General features: G+C 40.1%; 3 protein-coding genes across 7 annotated transcripts; 1 reads left to right on the forward strand and 2 right to left on the reverse strand.

The window, feature by feature from the left end:
- Positions 1-464: 464 nt before the first annotated feature.
- On the forward strand, positions 465-8,899 carry LOC116263016 (uncharacterized). The gene is made up of 8 exons (XM_031642581.2): positions 465-647; positions 927-1,044; positions 1,593-2,175; positions 3,709-3,817; positions 6,983-7,074; positions 7,248-7,506; positions 8,310-8,453; positions 8,658-8,899. The coding sequence occupies exons 3-8, from the start codon at positions 1,835-1,837 to the stop codon at positions 8,751-8,753; spliced, it is 1,041 nt and encodes a 346-aa protein (XP_031498441.1). The 5' UTR covers positions 465-647; positions 927-1,044; positions 1,593-1,834; the 3' UTR covers positions 8,754-8,899.
- A 1,649-nt stretch (positions 8,900-10,548) lies between these two features.
- Positions 10,549-13,349, reverse strand: LOC116262279 (pentatricopeptide repeat-containing protein At3g14730). Of its 2 annotated transcripts, XM_050080122.1 has the most exons (2): positions 12,690-13,349; positions 10,549-12,590 (listed from the first exon to the last, which is right to left on the reverse strand). In XM_050080122.1, exons 1-2 carry the CDS (start codon positions 13,099-13,101, stop codon positions 11,257-11,259), a joined length of 1,746 nt encoding a protein of 581 aa, XP_049936079.1. In that variant the 5' UTR covers positions 13,102-13,349; the 3' UTR covers positions 10,549-11,256. The 2 variants fall into 2 exon arrangements, with proteins under 2 accessions (XP_049936079.1, XP_031497356.1); XM_031641496.2 differs by having other exon boundaries at positions 10,549-13,349.
- A 1,294-nt stretch (positions 13,350-14,643) lies between these two features.
- LOC116262281 (autophagy-related protein 18c) lies at positions 14,644-19,216 on the reverse strand. 4 transcript variants are annotated; one of them, XM_031641501.2, is made up of 6 exons: positions 19,039-19,214; positions 18,739-18,855; positions 17,624-18,479; positions 16,921-17,179; positions 16,192-16,315; positions 14,644-14,967 (listed from the first exon to the last, which is right to left on the reverse strand). In XM_031641501.2, the coding sequence occupies exons 3-6, from the start codon at positions 18,410-18,412 to the stop codon at positions 14,868-14,870; spliced, it is 1,272 nt and encodes a 423-aa protein (XP_031497361.1). In that variant the 5' UTR covers positions 18,413-18,479; positions 18,739-18,855; positions 19,039-19,214; the 3' UTR covers positions 14,644-14,867. The 4 variants fall into 4 exon arrangements, with proteins under 4 accessions (XP_031497361.1, XP_031497363.1, XP_031497362.1 ...); XM_031641503.2 differs by lacking the exon at positions 18,739-18,855 and having other exon boundaries at positions 17,624-18,386; positions 19,039-19,216; XM_031641502.2 differs by lacking the exon at positions 18,739-18,855 and having other exon boundaries at positions 17,624-18,431; positions 19,039-19,215.
- Positions 19,217-19,942: the final 726 nt, after the last annotated feature.

The raw sequence follows: 19,942 nt of genomic DNA on the forward strand, positions 1-19,942 counted from the left end.
TTTGATGCATCTTAGCTGCAAATATTGCTGTTTTTTTTAAAACCATCCTGCTCATTCAGAAAATACAGTAATAATTTTTCTTTTCTGAACTTACGTAAGCATGATAAAAAACACTTGTTGCTGTTTACTTTAAATTGGTACACGCAAGAGTTCATATGCAGGAGTGTTTCATCCTATCCTCTGGCTGAAAGTGGAAGCCCTCATCCTTCCTTTATCTTACTTGACATGGAAATCACTGTCACTGATGTGAGGTTAGGGTAAAAAATAGGTACTAATTTATAAAACCATTCCAATGAAGTGGTATTTTGCATATATTCCATAAGCCATGGACTATTCTGCAAGAATGCCATGTTCTTTTTTGGCGGGATCCAACCCGTTTGGCTCTTTCCGCCGCTCGCACGCTTATATAAGGCCCGGCGTTTTCCCTCCATCTCTGTTCATATTTTTCAGACGCGTCTGTTCTCTTTCGAGTTGGTTCCTTCTCTCCGTCTCAAAGTCGAGGAGGAGTTTGGGTCGACTCGCAGGCAATGGATGTCCGACCGCAACGAAGAAATGGAGTCAGTCGGCAAGAGGAAGTTTGAATTCTCGCGATCGTCCAAACGGGGTCTATGAAGGATGGAACCTCAGCGACGTCTCTAGCTCAAGTGGTGGGTTTTTGTGATTCCGGGGGACGATAGGCGAGTTCACCGTTTTAATCCTTTCGATCTATCGCCTCTTAGTATTTTTTGTTCTTTCTTTCGTCCTTAATTGTTATGTTTTTTATGTTCCTTCGATTTTGTCTCGGTTTTCACGTGCTTTCTTGTGTGGATCAGAAGATGATTCTCCAGATCTCTGTTTCTTGCTTTCCGTATTCTGGTTCGTCGACTTTGTTCTTTTGGTCATAATCTTCACGACTGATACTCTTAATCGTCGACGATTGGACATAGGCAATGGGACGAGGCAAGGGATAAATTGGAAACAGAATCGTCTTCCTAATTGTAGAAAGCTTGTCGATGTCTGAGCTTATCATGGAGGGTTGATTGGAAACAAAATCGTTTTTGTTCGGTATCGTTTCTCAGACCTTCTCTCTCTCTCCATTTTCAGTGTCTTTTATTCATTCCACGATACATTTTCAGTCCGGCTCATTGTTCATTTTGTTGCCTTCTTTTTTTCGGATGCAATTGCTCAAGTTTTATTTCCATTCTTTCGCAGTTTCCCCGATTTTGTAAGTTAAGACAACAGGAGGACCAAGGAGCTCTCTCTAATCACTCCTTATGAAGCGGGATAATCTCCTTAAAAATTTCATAAATTATAATAATTAAATAAAAATAAGATCATTCTAGTCGAGATGATTTACAGAACTAAAAGGACTTTTGGGAAAAGATACTCTAGATCTGATAGATAATATTTATATCCAAAACGCTTTTTAAAATTAACAAATCCAAGAACTTGTTAACACTAACAGCCCATAATAAATTTGTTCATTGTATATAAGAAAGGAGATTCATTTGTGAAAAAGGCATTACAAAATGTTACAACTCTCGCGCCTTAACTGCGCCTTTTACAATTTGGATGGAGTAATTTTAAATTTTAACAATTTCTACCTTATACAGGCCGTATTTCCCTCGAAGGCTCTAACAAGGAGGGGATGCAATATATACTCTAGAGAGTCTTGGAGGAACTCCCGGGTTGTCGGAAGCACGTTTAATTTGGAGGTAACGATCGGGCGGAGCCAAAAAACCAAATTTACCAGGCGACCGAATCAGAAGGAAAAATAAAAAGGACTTTTCAAAGCCTTCGACCTTCGTTCCGCTGCTCTTGCTCCTGTCTTTCTTGTTGTCTCTGGCGCTCTTCCATGGAAGCTCTCATCTGCAGAGAACTTGGCGATCCTACCCTCCCAATCTCTGATTCCTCTCCTCTTCGCCTCTCTAGCGACCACCCGATTCCCGAACTCTCCTCCCCAACCTCCGTTAGGATAAGGGTGAGGGCGACAAGCCTCAACTACGCCAATTACCTCCAGATTTTGGGTAAATACCAAGAGAAGTTCCCGCTTCCCTTCATCCCTGGTTCTGATTACTCCGGTGTCGTCGAGTCCGTCGGTTCCGGCGTCCGAAAGTTCAAAGTCGGCGATCGTGTCTGCTCGTTAGCTCTCGTGGGCAGTTTCGCGGCGCTCATCGTCGCTGAAGAGCGAGATCTGTGAGTAATTCATTTCCGAAGTAGCGTCTTTTTTCCTCCTCGGTTTATCGTGGGATTTTTTGTTTTCTTTGGAATCTGTTACAGGTTTTATATACTTGTTTTCCTGCTGAGCATTCGTGGGGTTATGCCATTGGTAGTAACTAGCAGAGAAGAATGGCCTTCTGTGAAGGAATTTTGCCTCAGTTTGTGGCCAGATATTCGGCCTAAGTCTCTTCAAATGAGCGTTTAGTTTTCGTCTTCTCATTCCCGTGAGACAAGTTTATGTGTTTTATTAGTTCACAAGTGAACGCGGATGTTCTTCAAATTTCAAAGGCGTGAACGTGAAGAAGTTATTTTTAACACTTCAGTGAATCTGAAGAGTCAGGTTTAAAATTCCCCCTCATTTGTCTGCATTACGTCAAAAATGATTACTTTAATAAATCAAAATTTGACCAGGTCCATCATGGTTTTGGTGTAGCTGGCTATTGACCCCTATTTGCGATTCTCTGCTTGTCTCCATCCTTCTTACTTCTAATGATGGACCCTCAAGTTTCTCTTTCGGCGATGACCAACTGACAACGTTTTTCTGCTATGGGTTCTGTTCGTAACTAGAGTCCCACGTCCTCCACTTTCCCAAGGTCTACTTTGGTTCCAAAAGTTCCGTTCGGGACACTGAGGAACATGTTTAGTTCGCTGTTCCTGCAACTGGACGTTCTCCTCGCCGCTAACAAACATAATTTGAGGAGCAGGGCCAACGTTCTTCGAGTTACAAGATCTGTCCGTTCTCCAGCATTCCACCCCTTACCATGAAACACTGGAGGATGTTCAATTTGGAATGTCGTGGTGGTAAGTTCTGCCTGTTCTGCGTCTGTTGTTTGCTTCCATTTTGATGGAACGGAATTACAGTGACTTGTTCTAGGATTCTAGCGCTGGAACAAAGAATAGAACATAGTCGGAGAACTTTTATCAAACCATAAAGCGCAGGATGTTTAGCGTGTTCTAGAAATTTACTAATATAGGAATTGAGGGGAACTACTGTCCTCATTGCTAAAACTTGTCCTTTTTTTTTGCATGATTTGGTACGGATTTGACATGTAGGAGCCATTCTTTGTCGTCCCACTCCATTTTCACTATGAACATGTGTCAGGTCAGGATTCATTGACGAGTTTCTCTGAATGATTGTCCCATATTCAACGTTCTTTCGTCTTTCTAGTCATATTCTAGGATTGGGCATCCTGTTCTCTTATTCATAGCACACATAAAATAAATTATTAAAATTAAAACGTTGAAAAAGTGAAACCTGTTTGTGGCATAAGATTTTAATAAGCATTTCTTCTAGTGCCGTAGATAATGTCTTCTAGTTCTCATGTCTCATGCCCTTGGATTTTCTGTGGCGCAGCTACATCATGTCTCTGATGACCTTGCTTAGCTTTTGTTCAATCACGGAAGTGATTGAACTTTTCTTGTTCCTGAATCAGGACAGCTTGAAGTCCAAAGAGATTTTTTTTAGGAGGACGTCATCGTTCTAATGCAATCTTGTTGGATATTGTAAAGGTATTTGGTTCCTGATGGTTGTGATCTAGTTGCTGCAAGTGCACTTCCTGTTGCGTTTGGTACTTCACATGTGGCACTTGTTCATAGAGCCAACCTTACCGCAGGTCAGGTATTGGTTTTCTATCCTTCTACCTCCATTTATGGATAGAAATTTGGTTTATTGTTTCTGGTGAATTAGTTTCAAAATTAAAGTAAGTCCCAGACATAAGTTGACAAGAATGCCAGCGATTTGAGTATAAATATGAAATAGGAAAGACCAACAATGATGTTCTCTTTTACTTGTATAGGATGTCTGGAAAAATGTAAGACATGCCCTTCAAGCAACAGAATCTTGAAGGATCATGAAGAATCTCTTTGCTAGTTCATTGTGCATATTACTTCCAAATAATACTTAGGTGATTACTTACTGGAGTCTGGAGGGAATAATTTGGGTGACTATTAAGTATTAAAGTTTTAAACTATAAACGCATATTAGGTCTCTTTGGTATGCTAAAGCAGAATGCACTATCACTGTATGAAAGTGTAATAGATTTTCTCTTGAGAAAGGATGTTGTACATCTTGGACTTAAAGAATTGTATGATGGATTATGCTTATTAGATTCTCATTCTAGGTGCGTACTGCTTTCTCCCTAGGTAAGATATTCTCTGTATCGGGAAACAACTCACAATGCGAGCCATTCACATTTATGTGCATGCTCACTTTTTTGGAGAAAGAAGGGTCGAATTTGATCAATGGATTGTTAGTGTCCCACTATCTTAACTAAGGATGTTATTCCAAGATATATAGGTGCCAGCCACACAGACCAATGGTCACACGCAGAGGCACACATGGGTCATTCATCTTCACTGTCCATTGACCGACAATTTTCCTTTTATTTAGCAAAATTATTGTAGTTTTCTTGGATTCAAAAAGTGATATCGTACCAAAACAAACAACGCCAATGTGAGAAACCTTCTAGATGTTAGCTGAACATTATGGTTTAGACTTCTTGTAACATGGCATGACTTGTAGCATTATATCTATCTAGGATTCTCCATACATTGATCAGTGATATTCTAAACATGATATTGTCCATATTTTAGTATGTTAAATTCCCTTTGTTGTAGGTTCTCTGTTCTTGGAAAAATTTAGTCTAGAGACTAAATAAGTACAAGGAAATTAAACTGAATGAGTACAGAGAAAATCTGAATAAAAGCTCAAGCTGAAGCAAACTTACATATATGAATACACAACAATTAAATGGCTAGAATAAAGATGACACTTCCAATAGTGAAATTCCTTTTTCTGGTCTGTTCATCTGAAGACAACCAAGAGTAATCTGATGATGAGATGGCTTACAAATTGAATGAAGGCTAAGGACACATCGATGCTATATGCAGAGGTCAGGGTGATGACAAGTGCATGGCTGCAAGGTCTAAAAGAGAATTGCTTAATTATGCATCAAATTTTCATAGGCATTCCTTCCCCCCCACACCTCCCCCTCTTCTCCACACCCCCTGCCCCCCACCAAAACCCCCTTTCCTTCCTGCTTTGTTCCCTGATATGATGTAAAAGTTATCAACATCGTTCAGAAAGTGATTGCTTAGTTCAGGCATAGAATTTTTCTTTTCAACCATATCTGCTTATACAGAAATATAATAGAAATTTCTTAAGAAAGACTGTTTATCTGTATTTTCAGCCATATCCATGTGACATTGCTTAATATCATGATATCATATATACGGAAGGATGTCTACAGGTACACTGGCTGAGAGTTTTCCTTGGCATGGAACTGGGGAAACTCTTACACCCAATTAGATGGCACCACAGTTACAAGTATCTTCAATATTTTGAAATATCATTGTATTGTGACTATTTTGAAATTTTCAGAAGGAAATCTTTTTCTTTTATATTCTTAAGCATTCAATTTGTTTCCTTTTTGTTTTTTATATTTTCAAAAGCTTTTCCTGCTTTTACTGTTTACTTTTGAAAGAAAAATTTTAGAAAAATGTTATTTTTTATTGTTCTTCATATTTTCAAGTTTTAACAATTTCAAGATTATCCCAATACTGTCCTAAGAAAATTACATTTCATGAAAACTAAGAAACGAGAAAATCATTGCAGATAATGACAATGGTGACAATGCACGACATTAGAACCATGTCAGGAATGACAATGCACTACATTAGAACCATGTCAGGAACTATGTAACACAAACACTTCTGAAAGGTAAAAGTACCCGTGTCAATGCAACACCAAATGATGCTGGTACTGGACGTAGCTTGGACATGACAGACTTAATTTTTTGTAATTTTTAATATATTTTTCTATTTTTTATATTTTTAAATTCTATTTTAGTATCTTTTGTGCAGTAATATATATTTTATAAATATAAACAATGAAATTATGAATTTATGTGTTTATTTGCTTACAATATGATTATATATGTACATGCATACATGTATGCATACATACATGCATACATGTATGATTATGTCCCCGTACCCAAGTTTTTTAAAAGTACCTTGCACCACCTGTACCTGTATTGCACCCATATCCGTACCCATGTGACATAGGCCGTAAAATTTTTTTTGGCCTCCAAAGATTATTTGAAACCAATTTTAATGCTAAAACCTGGTTTTCAACATTTTTAACTTATAGCATCATCCAAACTTGCCATTAATGGAAAAAGCAATTCCATATTTGATGCTCTCTCTGTAATTATCGGCTGGTGGTCCCCAACATGCCCCCTAGCAACTTTGATTCTAGCCTGCAAAAGGCTAGGAACCAGGACAATCAATCACTTAACAACCTCCTTTTTAAGTCCCCCAAGATTTTTCAGTCTTAAATACAAGACTAAACTTTTGGGTAGTACACTCTCTCTCTTCTTTTTTCTTTGATATATTTTTAATGGAGATCTTAGAAAATGACTAGTCTCCTCTTTCTTGTTTTTGACAATTGCTGCTTCTGCCATTTTAAGAATTCAATACTAGGTTATCCAATGTGTGCATGTCGACAAGAAAGGTACCTCTGTATCTTTGTACCTTTTGTTTCTAGACTGCACATAATTTTTTAGATAGTAGCCCTTTAGTCGATATATATTTGCCAAATTCTCGCTTATGCATATTCTAGGGTCTTAATTTAGAATGTACATCTCTGATCCCTTTGTGTCTTGCGTCTAGCTGAAGCTTTTTTCTGTTCCAACAAATCTTCAACGATAATCCGAAAGGCCACTAACTCTATTTTCTGAGTCTTTGAGTATGATAGATTTATTCTGTTAACATGTATTTACAGGTTTTACTTGTCCTTGGTGCTGCTGGTGGTGTGGGTCTGTCAGCTGTTCAGATAGGAAAGGTCTGTGGGGCTACCGTCATTGCAGTAGCAAGGTACTTTAGTGCAATTGAATTTCCTATGTTGGTTAATCATCAAACTTTTTCAGTTGACATACTGTTACTTGAGACATTGTTGATTTTGGGAACTTCCCTTTTATGCCTGAGTTATGTCCTTTGACTATTTACTAGCAGAGAAATGACACAAATATCTGCATTCTGTGGTTCAGAGGGCCCGACAAGGTGCAGTTTCTCAAGAGATTGGGTGCTGATCATGTCATAGACACTAATAGTGAGAGCATAATAGAAAGTGCGAGAAGATTCCTGAAGGGTAGAAGACTTAAAGGCATTGATGTTCTGTATGATCCTGTTGGTGGCAAACCTCTGAAAGAAAGCTTGAAGCTTTTGAACTGGGGAGCAAAAATTTTGGTTATTGGATTTGCCAGTGGGGAAGTACCTGTGATCCCAGCGAATATTGCACTTGTCAAGGTAGATTTAATATCATCTCCTGCTGGTACATTAGAATTTTCTGAATTTGGGTCTGAGGACATACTGGCAGACTTAATTTTCCCTGATAGAAGTGATTTCGTTTCTTGCTTATTCTTGGTTCGTTTAGTGCATCCAAGTCCCACAAGTAACCTATCATGACCTATGTCACATGGGTACAGGTGCGGGTACATGTGTGAACAAAATTCAAAATCACGGGTATGGCTGGTCGTACATATAATATATACAAAGTATACATATATACACACACATATATACATACACAATATGGAAAAATACATTCATTAAGATTGCAATCCAATGCAATGCATATAATTATATTGTAGTGTATTGAATATATAAATTCTATGTTGTATATTGAACATATAATTACAGGTACAGCAATACATGGGTGCGCCTGTGCACCTGAAGTGTCGGAGGTGTGTCCATACCCACACCCGTGTCCAGGCGAGTCGACACTGACACTTCAGGTGCACAGGCGCACGCGTGTATCGGAGATGATGACCAACTTATCAGACCTAGTCTGGGTGAGCTACGACCAGTTTATCATTGTGAACTTGTCCTTATCAAGCTTAGATGTGTCATTTCTTCTTCAGATCAATCTTCATTTGGAGCAAAATTCATGACTGAGGCTCTGGTAGAGAGTTGGTGTCTTCTGAGCTATCTGCATTAGTTGCAGATTGCATGGACTGTTGTTTTAAGCTGCCGTTTGCATGGTGCCGTGCTGAACTAGGCTCTTGAATTTCATAAAAGAGCTCACAGATGACTGACAATTTCCTATGCAGAACTGGACAATACATGGGCTGTACTGGGGAAGCTATAACATTCATCAACCAGGAGTTCTCAGAGAATCCCTCTATGAGCTGCTTTCTTGGCTTGCTAAGGGCATGATAGGGGTGCACATTTCTCATAGTTTTCGACTTTCAGAGGTTGGTTTTTATCTTACACTTGCTGTTTCCTCAAACTAAGAGTGCTTTCCCATATATGCTTTTGTGATCTTTCTTTAATTCATGATCTCTGTTGTCGTGCTACATTATTCTCACCTTTAAGCATGCCCCAAATAACGTTTATTTGAAGTTAGAATATGAATAAGTAGCAAGTCAGCTCAGCTTTGAATGATTTTATTTTGGCAGGCCAATCTTGCATTTTCTGCCATCAAAGAGAGGAAAGCGATCGGAAAGGTCATAATCAAGTTCGATGATGTGACCACCATGAAATCCAGACTTTGATGCCTAAAGTAAATCCACACCAAGCATCAGGAGGCAAGTTTGTTATCTTTTGATATTAGTCAAATAATGATGTACTCTTAAGACTGGATAAGTCTCCTGGTTGTTTCGCGACAGTAAAAGCTCAAATTACAAGAATTTATTTCCGACCTCATGACTTAGAAATATAATCATGAAACCCTGGGTTATGGCAAGTTATAGAATCCATCGATAGTATATGATGCACAAATCTACTTGAATCATCATAAAACTTGACGTGGTACAGGCATAGATTTTGGGGCTTCTGAAATTGATCGAACTGGCTAGAATTTACTGGTTCTAGTTGCCCTCTATTTTTCTGAGACGTTCTTTTTTCTGTTGCCTACCCATATCGCTCACTACAGGCTGCAGAACCATTTCTCTCCTGTCATTGGACATTCTCCTCTCTCTTTCTCTCGTGTGCTTGTAGGTTTCCTCACGGCTTTGCTTTTTGAGAGTTGATCGAATATTGACTCTTCAAGTATGCACAAATAATGCCATTTAGCATAGTATCTGTTGTGAGGTCGCATCAAGGATCTTGATATTGCAGTGCAAAACCTTGAACGACAGGGTGAAGTACCCTGCCATGGCGAGGGATCATCGAGGTCCTCAGCATGAGCGAGCCCTTTGATTGTGCAGGCAAGTACAAGATTATGTGGGTTTTTTTTTATGAATTTGAGCCTTTTGCTTATTTTACTTTAGTTATTTTCTTGACTAGAGCATCTCTTATCATCTGCCAAATTCATATTTAAAAAGAATATAAAGTTTAGACCCTTCAATTAACGACTTGGAGGCGTCTAGCCATTTTTATACATATTCAGATTTTATTATAACTAATTTGGCTACTCTTAAGTATGCGGGCAGCCAACTATCAGACCAAACTAAATCTTGTAAGTCTAAATCCAGGCGGATTGTCGTAATCTGTTTCAGATTTAGGTTGCTTGCTGTATCAATGTTTTGTGAGGTTTAGATCACGTCTTCATTCTTTTCCCCTCTTGAACGCGTCTAAGGGAAACGCGGACCTGAACCCTCGTAGGAGCAGAGGTAAAAAACCACTTTGGATTGCATTTTTTCGACTTCTGGGGATATACCTTACTTCACATTGAACAAAGGCATTGACGCCCATAGGGATCAAACTTGTTTGAGGCTTTCACTATGCCGACCCCTTTGCGTCTCGTCTTCCTTCTTTTTAAGTGTGATTTAAGCTTTAAAGATGCAAATCTTTCTTAGACCGATCTACCATCGTGTATTTCTTTACCCAGATTCAAATTAGTTCTGTTCAGAAAGGTAGTGGGTTGGACTAAGGAACTTCAATTGCAGAAATTGGAGTTCGTTTTTCAAGTTGGCCTCTTTCGGCATCACCTGGTACTCCACCAACACTGAAATTGCTGAATAGGAAAAAGGTTCATAAGGTGCGTTTGATGAGTGGAGAACGTTCGAGGAAGAACATCCGAAACATTTTCTCCCATCTTTTCTGTTCACCAATGTGGTAGATTGGCCCATATATACCGTTTGTCTATCAGCCCACATCACCTGATTTTCCTATTTTTTGAATTTAAAATAAAAAATTAAAATTATTTAAACTGACTTTACAAATAAAACATACAAAAAATATAAGCTTGTACCACATTAGCAAAGGACTGATACAATATGTATTGCTTGATATGCGCCTATACATATCGACTTTTACACTACCGCCGAAATCCTTTACCGTGTTTTTTATGGGGAGTATTTGTCTTAAAAAAGTTCACACCCTTCAGAAACTCTTTACAAGATCTGATGAAAAATGGTGTGCTCTACGTCTTCCGCAACGAAGACGTAGAAACTGTTTCTGGGTATAGCAAGCATAATGAATCAGTATGTTACATTTCAAATTGGTATAAAAAGCTTTTAATCTTCCTTGCTCAGGCAGGTGATACACTAGAGGTGAAAGCGACTGCCCCTTCCTTCCATCTCCAAGGTCGAAGGCTGTTTCAAGACTTTGGTCCTATGGTACACTTTTTTAACTTGAGTGCCTTGCATACCGCTCTTTACCGTTCAAAGAAATAACATTCATGGGAATCAAACTGTTGATACGTCATTTGCATGACCCTCAAGTCGACCAGCCATATACTACACCCCTTGAGGCCAGGGGCGGAGGGAGGGGTGGCCGCCCAGGCCATGGCTCGGGTGAACGCAGGGAAAAAAAAATGTATATTGAAAAAATCAATTTTTTTTTAGTTTGGCCCGACCCGTCGTTCCTCTTGGCCCTACCCGTCGCTCCTCTTAGCCCTACTCGCTCCTTTTGGCCCGACCTGCAGATTGTTTGGCCCGCCCCTGAAAAAAATCCTGGCTCTTCTCCTGCTTGAAGCCTTCACATTCCTTCACCAAAGAAGCAAATCGCAGGAAATAATTCCAGTAAAAATAGCACCAATGGACGAACATATCAATCTCCACCCTTAAGCAAGAACCCAACAACTCTGGCGAGTCTGCCAGCTCGGGTATGCCATCATGTTCCTGTAATTGCAACACCCACATCCGGCTCGTAACCATGTTCCCGCAACATCCCCATTAATACATGCAAAAGTTCGTAGATCTGATCAGATCCAGGATTTGCACGAAGACCAGTAATAAAAGCATGCACCCCATGATCGAGTTCAATCCAACTACAGCCAGGCATTTTCTTCACTCCTCGACTCTTCATCTCCCTCCGGACTTCACTCACTTCTTCATAGCGGCCTGCGTCACTGTAGATGTTGGATAGCAACACATAGTTCCCACAGTGCTCAGGGTCGAGCTCTAACAGACGGCGAGCAGCCACCTCTCCCAAAGTTGTTTCCCCGTGCAGTCTACATGCACCAAGAAATGCCCTCCAAACCACCGGATTGGGCTCAATATGCATGTCTTGCAGGATAGAGTAAGCCTCATGCAAGCGGCCAGCACGACCAAGCATGTCAACTGTGCAGGCGTAGTGCTCCACTGTTGGCACCACTCCATGCTTAGACTGCATCTGCCTGTACAACTCAACGCCACAATCAAAGAAACCAGCATGGCTACATGCAGATAACACACCAACGAAAGTGATCTCATCCGGCATCATGCCAGCCATCTGCATTCCCTCAAACATTTCCAGCGCTTCCTTGACATAACCATGCATGCCATACCCAGTGATCATGATGTTCCAAGATACCAGATCCTTTTCAGGGATGTTATCGAATACTAACTGTGCATCTCTCAAGCTCCCACATTTCACATACATGTCCATGATAGCATTCTGGGCAAAGACATCATCCCTCCCCATGGCATTCATCATGGTATAGCCATGAATCTCCCGTCCGTGTTTGAGTGCTGCTAAATGAGCACAGCTTGGCAAGACTGCAGTAATCGTAACAGCATCTGGTCTAAAGCCACTTGCCCTCATCTCATCAAACAGGAGCAGAGTCTCATCATGATAGACAGACTGTGAATAACAAGAAATAATGGAGTTCCACGAAACCATATCTCTCTGCGGCATTTCATCAAACACTTGCCTAGCCTCTTCCAAGCTCTTGCATTTCCCATACATATCTATCAAGGAGTTGCATACCACAACATCGTCATGGAATCTATGGTCCCTAACATAACTATGAATCTTTCTGCCTCTTTCAACGTCCCCCATTGCTGCTAAGACTGACAGAATCCCGGTGGCCGTATACTTGCTGAGTTCGATTCCTTCTTCTTCCATCAGCCGAAACACCTCCAAAGCTTCAACATATCTACCACTTTGCGCATACCCGCTAATCATCGAGTTCCACAATACAACGTCTCGCTCAGTCATTTTATCAAACAGTTGGCGTGCATCATCTGGGGCATCAAATTTCAAGTAGAAATTGATCAGGGAAGCAGAAATGAAAGCATCCAAATGCAACCCTCCCTTAAACAGGCCAGCATGGACTTTCTTGCCTTCCCAAGAGTCCTGCAGATTGGTACAAGCCTTAAGCACGCATGGGTAGGTGAACTTGTCTCCACGTACATGGCTGGCTTTCATCTCGTGATAGAAACCAACTGCATCAGAGAAGTAATGGCCGTGAACGAGGCCAGCAATGAGGGCGTTCCATGCGAACACATTTGGTTCAATTGTGTGACGGAAAACCTTAACAGCTTCCCATGGCTGGTGGCACTTCGAGTACATATTGATAAGGCTGGTGACCAAGAAAGGGATCTGCTGTAAGCCGTTGATGATAATCCATGAGTGAGCCTGCTGTCCACGGTTGACAGCTTCGTTGAAGGCACACGATTGAAGAAGAGAGACGCATCTGCTGACATTGCTATTGGGTGGTTGTGAGACTAAAGATCTCAGAATGGTGGAACTCATCCAGAGATCAGTCGCATCTTTGAGCGCCGAAGGCAGGAGGGCTTAATATGGAGTGGCCTTGGAAGAGAATATAGGCAATTGATTTGCTGCTTACTCATGTTACTTGTCACATCGTCGTATCCGCATCTCAGACGGCGATACCCGAACGCTCCAAGTGCTCTTTTATCACAGCAGACGGTGGGGTAAACGGTTGGGGTTGGGATAAATACGCCAGGGATGGTTCCGGCGAGAAACGGACGAAAGCTCTAGCTCAGCAGCCTAATTGACCCTTCCATTCACGGAAACCAGAAAAATTCGAAGGGCAAGAGGTAATAACATTTTAAAATATACATACTGAAATGAAACACTTCGAAATTTCGGGCTTTTGAAATTTCATAGGGTGAATTTATACATTAAAATGACCGTCTTGAAGAATTTGGTTTGTTAGGATTTCATATATTAAAATTCACTATGAATCTTTAAATATGTAGATAGAGTAAATAGAAAGGTTATGAAAAATGATTATGAGTCAACTCATCTATTTATTATTAGTTCATGGTGTGCTAAATGATTTTACGCTTTGCGGAGACAATATAATATAGGAGCTGAAACGGTTTCAGTTTTTCTGTTTTAATTAAATTAAATAATTTAAACTACTTTTTACAATATTTTGGTTTTTCATATTTACGTTGTCCACACATCTCTATTCATGAATATGTAAACTAAATACAAAAGACCTGGATCGAATGAGTTGTTAATTTAATTGGAACGATGGTTTATAAAATGCTGCATATAAAATTGTAGTCTTAGAGAGGTTAATAAGAAGTAATATTGTGACTTAAAAATAAATTTTGAGACAAGTTTCTCAAATGGTATGTGTGCATATATATATATATATATACCATTTCGGAAGAGAGAGAGAGAGAGAGAGAGAGAGAGAGAAAGACGAAGAGGAGCGGGAGGGAGCATTCAAAACCCACCTGCTGGTTGCCAGTAATCGTGATCTGGTCCTAAGACACTTTAATGTGTCTGAGCTTTAATACATTTTGCTGTTTCCTTGCAATCCTCCTTTGCAGGACAAAATAACAGCACATGTTTTTCTATTGTATGGCGGTTGAAATTTTTAGAGCAAGAAAATCGAAGACGGCTGTTCGGAACGAAAAAAAATAGCACAGTTTTCATGCTAAAAAAAAGTCATGAATTTTTTTTTCAGTGCTTAATGCAAGGGCGTACGATAGAGATAAACTCCAACAGAGCACACGTTAAAAACTTTTCTCCTGCTCACCAAGAACAAAAATCCTTCATACACAAAGACTGTGAGCAGGGCACCTAAGAATATCAAGCATCCTCTCGTCAACACAAAGAGACTGGCAAGGAGATCTAGCATGAATGACTAATCTTAGCAATCAAACGAAAAAAATGAACTCGCATATAAACTGCTTATCAAATGGTTCTGCAAACGGCTTTCATTTTAATGTCTTCCACCTTCACGTTGCTAGTCCCTTACACCGCAACGAAAAAAAGGCATCGTGGTGTGTGTGTGTGTGCCGGGGGGGCGTGGCGGAGCAGAGAATATATTGTAGTACTATATATGACCTTGATGAGCGTTGAAGCATTCGCACATTTCAGAACCTTACAGACAATGGGAGAAAACCCAATTGAATGCCAAGAGAATATAAAAGAGAAAGCATGCTAATTTCATGTCTGGTGCAATATGGCGTGACACTATGCACACGTTTACAGATTAGTCATATTTACAGACAAGGGAAACAGAGAATAAGGAGAGATCAGCCCCCTTTATGTTTGCTGTCAGATTTTAGAAACCGGAAATACTCCTGCTGCAACATCTCCCCACCGTTCACCGCATCAAAGGTGCACCTATAGAAGCTGTCACAAGGAAAGATCCAGGTAAACAGAGATTACATAAAAACAATGGCATATCTGTAGGATCACAGCACAGAAAAAAGAACGTCATGATAAGAGCACCACAACATTGGTCTGTGACTCCAAAGATTAGGACTTAGTTCGATTACATGACTCTTGAATGCACGTATGTGCTGGCAAATGAATACTTTTATGATTTTATCTGAATTAAAACCTTCTTGCCGGAAAAGACAGAAATTTTTTCTTAAGGAAACATATAGAAAGGAAAAGTTTTCATGCCTTCAACATGGCTAACAAAAGAATTTCCAAATGTCCTGCACCAAAATATAGCATTAGGTAATAAATTTTTTAACTTCCATGGACCTTGCCCTGAGATGCACATCCAACTCCTTCCTCACATTTCATCATGGACCCTTAATCGCTATGCGCATTTGAAGAAGCTTCTTTCATTAAAGTTATTTAACAGGGTATAGGTAAGCAGCTAGACAAGCAAAATTAGGAAGGAGAGAAGCATGAAATAGTCCGGAAAAAGAGGATGACATGCAACCCTTCACTTTGTCCATCTTGAAGACATACAAAATGATCATTTATTCAATACAAAGTTAGTGATGTCGCATTAATGAAATTTCACTATGAAGCATAGGTGATAAATAAAGCCACTAGGAAATTGGAGACATATGGAGGTTGGATCTCATCCTACTAGTTCTTGAAATGAGTTTGACGTCAACCACACGAGCCACATGAAATTGAAACTACACATATTCACAGTAATCAAACAACCATGCCCAGGGCATTGGAGTCCTGAAAGTCCTTCATGGGAACAACTTGTATCAGTTACTTTTATCACATTAAATAAGAGAATTCACTAACACCATCTTCATGTTATGATGTGTGACAAAATTGTGAAGGGTTGGGCAAAAGTAACATGTGGATGCATCCCACCTGTAGAATCACTCTGTACAGAGCATCACAAACACGAGAAACATATAGATCAAAACTAGCTAATCCTCAAAGAACATCACAGCTGTACGTATGACTATTCTAATACAAAGAAAAAGATGAAAGCCATCAAATATTAGAACTAACTAATCCTGAAAAAACTTCATACTGTAGGTATCAATCTATGCAATACAAAGAATCATTGCCCCCCCCCAAAAAAAAAAAAATGAAGGAAACAATGAACTCTTTCGGTGAAACATGAACAGTTAAGAATAAACCAAATCTTACCTCCCATCCATGCCAACAACAATCACGGAATTTTGAGCACCAAATGCAACAAGAAAACGTGTGTCTTCTCGCAAATGAAACTGAGCAAAAGACCACTCTGAACTAAAATATTTTGGTAGGACTCCTGTCAAAATGGAAATTTGTCCAGATATTTACATTCGAGATCTTCCATAGATACATGAATAAAAATCAATACATCTTTAGAAAGCAATATCTCAATATATGCATATGGATGCCTGGAAAGTAATAGCCTAACCAATCATGCAAAATATACTAGTTAGTTCTCTACTAACAGGTCCTCAGAATGACCGCTCCATCTGAAGATCTACTAACTCACAACCCTTAATCTTCACCATGTTTTTGGAAACAGCAGTATAAGACTTTACTATAGAATGTGCCCACCAAAGCAAGCTACTAGCGAGTTTTCTTAGACCCTAGTACACATTATAGAGACCTTTGCCGTGCTATCTGGACAATTGCAGCACTAATATATAAAAAAATTATACAATCTCCCAATTATACAGCTCCATTAAGGATGTGCATGCTTCATCTACCAATTCAGTTAACATGCCAAAGACACAGATTTAATCATTCAAAGCTCGTCCACATGGAAATGCATAAAACCAGTGAGCTGCAAGGTCATCTATCTTGTATCTTACAGCAATAGTCAACACGTCTTTTATTTCATTTGATTTGGAAAATAAATTTCAGTAGATATTATTCTCTCACCTTTCATGAAGGACAATGATGAGCTAGGATTTGCACCTGTATTTGGTGCAATAAGGGCATCAAGAGAAGAAGAAGAGTTCTGATGTGTAACCAATGGTGCTTGTGCAGCATTAGTATGAGTAGCAGAATCTTCACCCACAACCCTCACCCTGAGACCGAATACATGAACGGTTCCCTTGTCACTAGACACAGCGAGCCACTGAATGGATGGAGAAAGGGCAATGCTGTAAATGTCTGCTCTGTCCACTCCCCTACGAACCTGAACCAAAATAGCTTGACGTTAATGATTCTTTAACAACTGTAACTGCATAAAGCGGCAGATGATTATAAACACAGCCAAGTAGGAACGCAACCCTTCCTCCGTGTTGATTCTCCCGCACGAGCAGGTGCACAACCCCTCCCCTGCTCCAATTCTCCTTTTCGTGTGCACTATGTATGGAAGAAAAGGAAATTAATTGGACACCAGGGCTTCTTTCATACCAACATATTTTACCATCCTAGATCAAGCGCCACATAATCCCTCGCTTTGGAGAAAAATAAAATGCCTTGAAGCATGCTTTTTAACAATTTTTTTTTTTAATAGGAAAAAACTTTACTGCTACCACATAATTCTTAATTCTGGTGATGCTTTTCACATTCGTAATATTAACTAGAGCAGGGACCATATCTCATCTGTAAGTCAAGCTCGTTGATTGAAAAATACCTCTTGCAAACGTGTTCCATCCATCGTGTTGAAAATCCTGATCAAGGTACCCTTCGTACTAGCAGTTGCAAGGAGAAGGCCATCGTTTGTCAGAGTGAAGCACGCAATATTTGAATCATGTGCATTAATGAATTTTGTCATCTTCAACCCAAAGTGCTCAATTCGAACCTGCCCGCGATGCAGTCCAGGGCAAGCCAGCACAGATGTATTCTGCTGATGTGACAAAACACACAAGCCCCTGGGATTAGCAAGCGTCTCTATCTGCTTCAGGAGTTCTAGATCTGAAAAATTATACACGTATATCTTGTGCTCAAGAACCACGACAATCCTGTCCCGTCTCAATTTCACAGCACGAACTTCAGACCGAAAGGCAAGCTCGCCAATGCACCGACTCTGATGGTCATCCCATATCATAACTTTATTAGGAGGATATTGCGGGTTCTCACCACCACCAACAAGTGCCAATATATTGCAGCGGAAAAGCATCTCAACTATTCCAAATCCACCGTTCTTGAAATCCCTTTTGAATGTTTCCTTGAAAGGATCACAATTATAGATTCGGAACCCGTGGTTAGTGCCAGCAGAGAAGCATCCGTAATCTTGATTCCAAGAAACAGACAGCAGTTCAGTGTCGTCGCCATTGCTAGACTCGGGGCCAAACGGTGTGTGCAAGGCTGTAGAGGCTTGAGAACGAGGAGACGATGATTCACTTCCACTAAGCCCCATTGGTGAATGAACTCCTTGAGGCGTGGAGGCTGTAGAACTAACGGACGGCAAGATCGTAGTCATTACAGCTTGCAGATATCAACTGCTATTAGAAATAAACACCCTCAGCTGAACCACCACATGTTTGTATCTAACAATAACAAAAATAAAGCAAAATAAGAGGAAAATTTTAAAGAAGAAGCACGAAACATGCCCACGATCAAATAATCCATTTTTGCCGTAGAATAAACAACAGATCCAAAAAGGGAAAAATCGGAAGCGGAAAAAAGAAAAAGCCGATCGAATGAAATTTGCGGCGGCAATTCGCCCGAAAAATTGATATGGATCCGCCAAAGGTTACGACATCCAAGCAGAAACCCGGGAAAATATCCCAGATTTACCATGCTTACCAGATCCAGCATCTGTTCGTAGAATTCTACCGCAGATCTCCATGGATTTTCACGACAAACAGCCCGTTCGCAAAGAGAAACCCTAGAAATATCTACCGGATCGACCTCCCCGCCGTACTATATCAAACAGAAGAAGAAATTTTGAGAGGAGAAAAAAAAAAACTCTTTTTTCAACAGTCCTCCTCGCCAGAGGAAGAGGAAAACGATCGATCGACTGTCGACCGATCCACGCCAATTCACGCACGCAAAAGATGAGAACTACAGGAGAAGGAGATAGAAGCGAAACAGTGAACGCAATACCTTGCTTGGATGCCCTAGCCTCCGAAAAAGGGAGGTGATTTTCTTCTCTACTTGTTCTTCATCATCTTCTTCGCCTCCACATTTGTCGGCTCTCTCCTTTTCTCCTCTGATTTTTTTTGTTTTCACCTTTATTCCATTTTATACAGTCGAGGAAGTCTCCTGTTGCCCAACCGAAGCCTCCTCCTGTCAATTGGTTGGATCTCAACTGGATCCGAGCCTTTCTCCTTTTCCTTTTTTTCTCAAAAAACAATGCGCCGGTGTCTATCACCCATGTGCATCAACTCTTTACATAAATATTCTTACAATAAAAAACGAAAAAAAAAAACTTATTTCTTCTATATATCGGCCGATATCATGTTAAAACGGGCTTGTGTGTAAATCGTATGAAGCAGATCTAGTTCGATAATAAGAGTCGGGCCCGGGTTGATTCGATGCTTGAAACTTAAGTTTGGATCCAGTTGATGCTTAAAACTCAAGCTCCAATTTATTAAATAAAAATAAAATAAAAAATAAATCAGTCCGAATCGAACCCCATCAAGCCGACCTAGGCACGGCCGATTTAGCTCGGGTCAATTTTTTCAAGCCCGAGCCTAAACCCGATCAAATTGAATACCAGGTACCAGTCGGATACTCAGGCTTAGTACCACTTACCATATTTGAACCAATGGATTTAAATTCAGATTCTCTTGAGAAGGAGTTTGGTAATAGGAATATTGCAATTTTTTTTTCTCAAACATGAATACGTCCTTTTTTATGAAAATATCCATAAAACACTGTTTGAAAAGGACACAACATTCCTACAACTAAACGCCTTAGAAAGTCAAAAAACTTTTTTTGTTTGTCCAAAGGAGTCGGGTCTCCGCCCAGCCCGATCCACCCTAATCTATGGCCTCACACCTTGTTC

This window comes from Nymphaea colorata, chromosome 10 (genome assembly GCF_008831285.2).
Source record: "Nymphaea colorata isolate Beijing-Zhang1983 chromosome 10, ASM883128v2, whole genome shotgun sequence".
NCBI lineage: Eukaryota > Viridiplantae > Streptophyta > Magnoliopsida > Nymphaeales > Nymphaeaceae > Nymphaea > Nymphaea colorata.